This window comes from Oncorhynchus mykiss, chromosome 7 (genome assembly GCF_057628025.1).
Source record: "Oncorhynchus mykiss isolate SJ-2025 chromosome 7, ASM5762802v1, whole genome shotgun sequence".
Taxonomy (NCBI): Eukaryota; Metazoa; Chordata; class Actinopteri; order Salmoniformes; family Salmonidae; genus Oncorhynchus; species Oncorhynchus mykiss.
The window spans coordinates 16,257,922-16,267,290 of NC_143028.1; the positions used below are offsets into that span (position 1 = coordinate 16,257,922).

Consider the following 9,369-nt stretch of genomic DNA (forward strand, 5'->3'; position numbering starts at 1 on the left):
GTCAGTCAATCCTGAAAATGTCAAGAACTTTGAAAGTTTCTTCAAGTGCAGTCACAAAAAACATTGAGTGCTATAATGAAACTGGCTCTCATGAGGACCGCCACAGGAAAGGAAGACACTGCTGCAGAGGATAAGTTCATTAGAGTTACCAGCCTCAGAAATTGCAGCCCAAATAAATGCTTCAGAGTTCAAGTAACAGACAGATCTCAACATCAACTGTTCAGAGGAGACTGCATGAATCAGGCCTTCGTGGTCGATTTGCTGAAGAAGAAACCACTACGAAAGAACACCAATAATAAGAAGAGACTTGCTTGGGCCAAGAAACACAAGCAATGGACATTAGACCGGTGGAAATCTGTCCTTTGGTCTGAGTCCAAAGTTGAGATGTTTGGTTCCAACCGCCGTGTCTTTGTGAGATGCAGAGTAGGTGAACTGATGTTCTCCACATGTGTGGTTCCCACCGTGAAGCATGGGGGAGAAGGTGTGATGGTGTGGGGGTGCTTTGCTGGTGACATTGTCTGTGAATTATTTATAGTTCATGGCACACTTAACCAGCACGGCTACCACAGCATTCTGCAGCGATACGACATCCCATCTGGTTTGTGCTTAGTGGAACTAATGACCCAAAACACACCTCCAGGCTGTGTAAGGGCTATTTGACCAAAAAGAAGAGTGATGGAGTGCTGCATCAGATGACCTGGCCTCCACAATCACCCGACTTCAACCCAATTGAGATGGTTTGGGATGAGTTGGACCGCAGAGTGAAGGAAAAGCAGCCAACAAAGTGCTCAGCTTATGTGGGAACTCCTTCAAGACTGTTGGAAAAGCATTCCAGGTGAGAGGTGGTTGAGAGAATGCCAAGAGTGTGCAAAGCTGTCATCAAGGCAAAGGTTGGCTACTTTGAAGAATTGCCATATAAACTATGTTTTGATTTGTTTAACACTTTTTTTTTGGTTACTACATGATTCCATGATTTCATAGTTTTGATGTCTTCAGTATTATTCTACAATGTAGAAAATAGTAACAATAAAGAAAAACCCTTGAATGAATAGATGTGTCCAAACTTTTGACTGGTACTGTGTATGTGTGTTAACCAAGGCTGTGTTTCTCTTCAGGATCAGGAATCTGGGGTCAGAGGTGAGTCTGATAGAGGACTTGATGGACCCCTGTGTACAGCATGGAGAACACGGCATCATGTTCACCACTCTCAAGGTACACTCATAGTATACGTTCTATGGCAGATAGCATCCAAATGCAGGCACTCTCATAACTTATTCAGATACTCATAACATATTCATGCGATCGATGAACGCTTACACACACCGCTTCATAGGGAATAAATGAAGCTGTAACTATCTGTATCATATATTCATTTTATTTCCCTCTGTCTGTCAGGCGTGTTACTATCAGATCCAGCATGAGAAGACCACATGAGAACCACAGAGAATCTCTGTACTGTATATTGCAGCAGCTCTGTAAAGTGGCAGTCAGACAGACAGCCGATTTAGAGGGAAGGGATTGGAGAGGTTTTGAGTGATGCTGTGTCAGGGTCATCACAGGAGGGTCATGATGATTGACAGACAGGCTGCTGACTGTCCATCTGCTCCCCCGTAGCAGGACCCCCTCCCCCTTTACATACACACATACACTGATGCATGCTCTTACACACACACACACACACACACTACAAAGCTCCCCGCTCTAACCACTGCCTAATAGTGACCGTGTCATCAGGCTTATACACCTACTTGATTCATCAGGTTGACCTCTGTAAAACCCTTGTTGTAAAACTGTTTTGGCAGTTTGGCCAGTTTATCTGTCAATAGGCTTTGTAACACCTTAGCCCCTGAATGAAGGAACCTGCTCCTTGAGCCGTCTGGAATAGGGGCTTACAGTGATGTGGGCTTACAGTGATGTGGGCAGAGCCAGTGGCGTTTCAGCCTTATCGTGGACTGTTGTGAATATGACTGGCTATTTACTATTCACGCTGTATTAGTGGAAGAGATCACTGCCTCTCTTGTCACCCAGCGCTGGTATTGAAATGGAAGTCTATGAAGAGAAACTTCAAATCCAAGTGAGACTCGCCCTTAACATGGAGCCTGTCTAATAACAAGACGCCATCTTGTATGTATGAGGTGGCAACAAGTACGCGTCACATGGCCACCTGTTGCTTCCATCGGACCTCAGCCCTCAATGCACATGTTATTTAATGGACCAACACAGTACGTCACATTGATGTCACTTAAAACAAGGAAAGAGTTGAACCGCCCAGATGCAGTGATGTCTGTGTACACCGAGCGCTAGCCTACACTCACTCAGACCAACGCCAGTTGAAGTTGTTTTGTAGAATGTACACTCCATACAGTTACGGTGTTCTTGTTGTATTCATTGTTCAGAACAATCTTGAATATACAGCTCTATTCAGGTGATTTGAAGACGTGAAGTTGGGTGGCGCTCTGTTTCTCATGTGATGCAGTTCAATGACAGCCAGCTAATGTGCACCTCACCTGCTGGCCTCTAAAACATTTAAATTCATACTGTATTATTTGTGTTTATAACCTCTCTGTTTGCACAGTATTTATAATGCTACAAGGTGGTTCTTTCAGGTCACTTTGTTATTCTACACCAGAGCTAAAACCTCAGCCACCTACATGAAATGTTGACACTTGATGGGTAAACCCATAGAAGAAGACTGTTTGTTTATTTTCTGTTATAAAACTTTTCCTGCAATATAGCTAATGTAATATTCATGTTTGTGGTTCTTCAAATCAGATTAAGACTTTTACTAGGAAGCCATATTGTTTATGCGTGTTTATTTGGTGTGCTCCCTGTCATGCAGACAGACTTATGACAGTATTATGCAGTATTTGTACCTGCAAGGCAATCGCTACACTGAATAAACTGTCTCTGTTCAGCTTGTTGGGGTCTGATCATGTTGTAATGGCAATATGATGCTTATACAGTGACATTGAAGTCTACCAAAATAAATTCTTCCTGTTGCAGAATTATTAATGCGGAGAATATAATTTGTCACAACTGTTATTGATTGTTTGATGGGACACGCAGTACATAAGAATCTATATTTTAAACAGAATTTGATTGTAACCTGGTATTTGGTTAATTCTTTATTCAGCTTGTTGTAATTTGTATGGTCATGCCAAGGTTTACCTCCATTTCCCCCCATAATTCATTTGGAAAGGACTTTGATTATTTAACTGTATATCTGTTTACATCTAAAACACATGACGTGCTGCATGATATAATATCTCTACAGTGTTTTACCCATAGACTGCATAACATACAGTTTGATCTATGAAGGAAGATCTGCCTGCTTGTTTTTATTTTTTATTTAAACTTTATTTAACTCCGTTAAGAACAAATTCTTATTTACAATAACAGCCGAACCCAGACGATGCCGCCCTATTGGACTCCCAATCACGGCCGTTTGTGATACAGCCTGGATTCGAACCAGGTTGCCTGTAGAGACACCTCTAGCACTGAGATGCAGTGCCCCAGTGTTCTCTGTATGTTGTCACATTTGTCCTTTTTAGGGGAATGATGTCAGCATTTTGTCTAATGTACATATCTTAATGTAAACAAAGGGCTTCCAACTGACAAAGTTCTCTTTGAATAAAATTGGCCTCTGTACTAGTTTGTCTTAAATTGTAAACCACATGGTCCTGTTACTTTGGTTTAATGGGTTAGATACAGTTAAAATTGGAAGTTTACATAGTTTTTTAACCACTCCACAAATGTATTGTTAACTATAGTTTTGGCAAGTCGGGTAGGACATCTACTTTGTACATGACACAATTTTTCCAGCAATTGTTTAGACCAATTATTTCACTTATAATTCACTGAATCACAATTCCAGTGGGTCAGAAGTTTACATACACGAAGGTGACTGCTTTTAAACAGCTTGGAAAATTCCAGAAAATTATGTCATGGCTTTAGAAACTTCTGATAGGCTAATTGACATCATTTGAGTCAATTGGAGGTGTACCTGTGGATGTATTTCAAGGCCTACCTTCAAACTGCCTCTGCTTGACATCATGGTAAAATAAATCAGCCAAGACCTCAGAAAAAAAACATTGTAGACCTCCACAGGTCTGGTTCATCCTTGGGAGCAATTTCCAAACGCCTGAAGGTACCACGTTCATCTGTACAAACAATAGTACGCAAGTATAAACACCATGGGACCAGGCAGCTGTCATACCGCTCAGGAAGGAGACGCGTTCTGTCTCCTGGAGATTAGCGTACTTTGGTGCGAAAAGTGCAAATCAATCCCAGAACAACAGCAAAGGACCTTGTGAAGATGCTGAAGGAATCAGGTACAAAGTATTTATCCACAGTAAAACGAGTCCTATATCGACATAACCTGAAAGGCCGCTCAGCAAGGAAGAAGCCACTGCTCCAAATCTGCCATGAAAAAAACCAGACTATGGTTTGCAACTGCACATGGGGACAAGATTGTACTTTTTGGAAAAATGTCCTCTGGTCTGATGAAACAAAAATAGAACTGTTTGGCCATAATGACCATTGTTATGTTTGGAGGAAAAAGGGGGAGGCTTGCCAGCCAAAGAACACCATCCCAACTGTGAAGTACGGGGGTGGCAGCATCATGTTGTGGGGGTACTTTGCTGCAGGATGCACTTCACAAAATAGATGGCTTCATGAGGAAGGTAAACTATGTGGATATATTGAAACAACATTCAAAGACGTCAGACAGGAAGTTAAAGCTTGGTCGCAAATGGGTCTTCCAAATGGACAATGACCCCAAGCATACTTCCAAAGTTGTGGCAAAATGGCTTAAGGACAACAAAGTCAAGGTATTGGAGTTGCCATCACAAAGCCCAGACCTCAACCCTATTGACAATTTGTGGGCAGAACTGAAAAACTGTATGCGGACAAGGAGGCCTACAAACCTGACTCCGTTACACCAGCTCTGTCAGGAGGAATGGGCCAAATTCACCCAACTTATTGTGGGAAGCTTGTTGAAGGCTACCCAAAACGTTTGACCCAAGTTAAACTATTTAAAGGCAATGCTACCAAATACTAATTGAGTGTATCTAAACTTCTGACCCACTGGGATTGTGATGAAAGAAATAAAAGCTTAAATAAATCATTCTCTCTTCTATTATTCTGACATTTCACATTCTTAAAATAAAGTGGTGATTCTAACTGACCTAAAACAGGGAATTTTTACTAGGATTAAATGTCAGGAATTGTGAATTTTTGTTTAAATGTATTTGGTTAAGGTGTATGTAAACTTCCAACTTCAACTGTACTTTGGTTTTAGCAGTCAGATTAGAGGTCAAAGGTGACTGTTTTGTAAATATTTGTAGTGCTTCTGATAATCCTCTAAGCTTTGTCCCATTTCTAAAAAACTACAGAGGCAGAGAGTGAATTAATGACAATACAAAATAACTTTTTTTAAAGCCAAAACTTTTTACATTGCTGCAAGATAATCTTAGCTTAAAGTTCAGCAACAAAAAGTAAATTACTGAATAAATCACTATAAACAAACCGTTTCTGATGGTGTTTAACTTATTTACCAATGTTTCATCAATGTTAAGGAGATGCTGGTGACACAGGCACACTTAACCAGCATGGCTACCACAGCGTCCTGCAGATATACGACACCCCATCTGGTTTGCGCTTAGTGGGACTGTCATTCACTTTTCAACAGCACAATGACCCAACATACCTCCAGGCTGTGTAAGGGCTATTTGACCAAGAAGGAGGGTGATGGAGTGCTGCATCACATTACCTGGCCTCCTCAATCACCCAACTTCAACCCAATTAAGATGTTTTTGGATGAGTTGGACCGCAGAGTGAAGGAAAAGCAGCCAACAAGTGCTTTTTCCAAGGCGCATATTGAAGATGTTAGAAGAACTGTCCACATTTACTTTTCGTCAGCCAACAAGATGAATAGGCCTAACGAACAGCAAAAGCACTAGCCTATGTCAATGTACTATCCCCCATAGTATAGTTGAGGTTTGAAAGCGCGAATATCTTTCAAATATCCAACCTGAAACTGTCTTTACCTAGGTCATTCTTCGCGAAGTCGACTGCGGAAAATGACAAAATCGCGGCAAGTGAAGCCTCCGTATGGATAAGGCAAGTACAGCCTCCGTTAAACACCGTATGGTACAAGCTACAACAGCACCGACGGTCTTGTTAAGCTCAACGGTGCTTTGTTTCATGACTCAAATGTTGTGAAGATGCACTTGGGAAGAACGAAAGCTGAGATAATTACAATGAATGTTTTAGGACCAAAGACTGCAGGATATTTTGGATGATCTGTCCCCGACCGAAGGTGAGCCCGTGTATTTCTCAGTTGCCAGTGATGCCTCAAACAAGTGAAATAGAAAAATGTGTCCAGTGTGTGTAAGATATTTCTCTGTGTCTGATGGAGTGCCGTACAAGTTACCTGACTTTTATGAAGACCGTGATGAAACTGCAAATGGCATACATCAAGCTCTGATGAAGTGTCTAGAAAGGCATGAACTGGATATTAGACACCCCACAGCCCATGCAGAAGATAATGCCAATGTCAACTTTGGAAAACAACACTCCGTTTACCAGTTATTGAGCAGTGCCAACAATCGCATTCTGAAACCTAATTGCCCAGCTCACATAGCTTATAATGCCTGCGATCAGCTGTCTGGATATTGAGACAATTGTTTTAAAGATCTACAGCCACTTCTCGGTATCTGCTTCCCGAAGAGAGGAACTGCGTGCATTTTTTTTGTCTTTGTTGACGTTGAGTGGCGTGAAATTCTACGACATGTTTGCACACGGATGGCTCTCTCTTCATCCAGCTGTCGATCGTCTCCTGCAAAGCTGGCCAGCTCTTACTTCATACTTCAGGTCCCTCGGGGAGACCTGTCCTGTGGCACTGAAGAGTATTTTTGAGTATGAAGAAAAAAAACAAGCTGCTGAGATTTATCTGTGCTTTTTCCACAACGTGGGGAAAAAAAAGCCGGAGGAAACAATGCGTCGCGGACCAGGATGTCTTGCTCCCAGACAGACTAAATAACTTTTTTGCCCGCTTTGAGGACAATACAGTGCCACTGACACAGCCCGCAACCAAAACCTGCGGGACTCTGTCGACCCCGCCCTGTGCAACTGGGTACTGGACTTCCTGACGGGCCGCCCCCAGGTGGTGAGGGTAGGTAACAACATCTCCCCCCCGCTGATCCTCAACATTGGGGCCCCACAAGGGTGCGTTCTGAGCCCTCTCCTGTACTCCCTGTTCACCCATGACTGCGTGGCCATGCACGCCTCCAACTCAATCATCAAGTTTGCGGACGACACTACAGTGGTAGGCTTGATTACCAACAACGACGAGACGGCCTACAGGGAGGAGGTGAGGGCCCTCGGAGTGTGGTGTCAGGAAAATAACCTCACCCTCAATGTCAACAAAACAAAGGAGATGGTCGTGGACTTCAGGAAACAGCAGAGGGAGCACCCCCCTATCCACATCGACGGGACAGTAGTGGAGAGGGTAGTAAGTTATAAGTTCCTCTGCGTACACATCACAGACAAACTGAATTGGTCCACCCACACAGACAGCATCGTGAAGAAGGCGCAGCAGCTCCTCTTCAACCTCAGGAGGCTGAAGAAATTCGTCTTGTCACCAAAAGCACTCACAAACTTCTACAGATGCACAATCGAGAGCATCCTGTCGGGCTGTATCACCGCCTGGTACGGCAACTGCTCCGCCCACAACCGTAAGGCTCTCCAGAGGGTAGTGAGGTCTGCACAACGCATCACCGGGGGCAATCAGGGTCAAATAATAATAATCACAGTGGTTGTAGAGGGTGCACCAGGTCAGCACCTCAGGAGTAAATGTCAGTTGGCTTTTCATAGCCGATCATTCAGAGTTAGAGACAGTAGGTGTGGTAGAGAGAAAGAGTCAAACAGCAGGTCCGGGACAAGGTAGCACGTCCGGTGAACAGGTCAGGGTTCCATAGCCGCAGGCAGAACAGTTGAATCTGGAGCAGCAACACGAACAGGTGGACAGGGGACAGCAAGGAGTCATCAGGCCAGGTAGTCCTGAGGCATGGTCCTAGGGTTCCGGGCCTCTGAGAGAAGAGAGTTAGAGAGAGCATACTTAAATTCACACAGGACACTGGATAAGACAGGAGAAATACTCTAGATGTAACAGACTTATCCTAGCCCCCCGACACAAACTATTGCAGCATAAATACTGGAGGCTGAGACAGGAGGGTTCGGGAGACACTGTGGCCCCGTCCGACGGTACCCCCGGACATGGCCAACCAGGCAGGATATAACCCCACCCACTTTGTCAAAGCACAGCCCCCACACCACTAGAGGGATATTTTCAGACCACCAACTTACTATCCTGAGACATGGCCGAGTATAACCCACGTAGATCTCCCCTTACGGCGCGAACCCGGACAGGAGATCACGTCAGTGACTCAACCCACTCAAGTGACGCACCCCTCTTAGGGACGGCATGGAAGAGCGCCAGTAAGCCAGTGACTCATCCCCTGTAATAGGGTTGGAGGCAGAAAATCCCAGAGAATCCCAGCGGAGAGAGTGGAACCGGCCATCACTGTTGGAATTTGACTGCGATCATGACACGTGACCGCCGGTGTGGCGGTAATACGGTCACCATAACAGCCCTATCCATGGGCTTATTAACACTAAAGATAATTACGTTTTAGAAAAATAATGGCATAAATAGCTATTCTCTCATGGAATCTGAAAGGTCCTAATATTCCTATCAAATGTTCCGTTCCTGTTGTCTTGATACTCTAGCAAGAACCCATTTTTATACACACTGAACAAAAATATAAATGAAACATGTCAAGTGTTAGTCCCATGTTTTATGAGCTGAAATAAAAGATCCCAGAAATGTTTCATTAACACTAAAAGCATATTTCTCTCAAATGTTGTGCATCCCTGTTAGTAAGCATTTCTCCTTTGCCAAGATAATCCATCCAACTGGCAGTTGTGGCATATCAAGAAGCTGATTAAACAGCATGATCATCACACAGGTGCACCTTGTGCTGGGGACAATTTAAATTTTACATGTTTTATTTTACCTTTATTTATACAGGTTTTTCTCATTGAGATAACATCTCTTTTCCAAGAGAGACCTGGTCCAATAGCAGCAGGGGAAACAACGCTTCAGACAAAACAACGTACTAACACAACATTAAACAAAACTATAAACACACATACAGTACAACAAGAACATTTTATGTTAAAAAGACGCAAGTCTTGACTATAAAAGGCCACTCTAAAATGTGCAGTTTTGTCACACAACACAATCCAACAGATGTGGTGTGTGACAAGGTGGAAGGTGGCGCGGTGGTCCTTGGTGGGTGTGGGGGT

The 9,369-nt window shown here is 43.5% G+C and overlaps 1 protein-coding gene across 17 annotated transcripts in view; it reads left to right on the forward strand.

Annotated features, from left to right (window-relative positions):
• LOC110527488 (alsin) overlaps positions 1-9,369 on the forward strand; it is a 29,810-nt gene that overhangs the window by 19,135 nt on the left and 1,306 nt on the right. For 16 of the 17 annotated variants that reach the window (XR_016497125.1, XR_016497126.1, XM_036982935.2 and 13 more), the window contains 2 exons: positions 1,116-1,212; positions 1,396-3,636. Coding sequence is in view for 15 of the 17 variants with exons in the window: in XM_036982935.2 (XP_036838830.2) it covers positions 1,116-1,212; positions 1,396-1,434 (136 nt within the window). In the remaining 2 variants the exon portion in view is untranslated. Of the gene's footprint in view, positions 1-1,115; positions 1,213-1,395; positions 3,637-9,369 lie in introns of those variants that run through there. The other variant, XM_090240386.1, reaches the window with a different exon arrangement.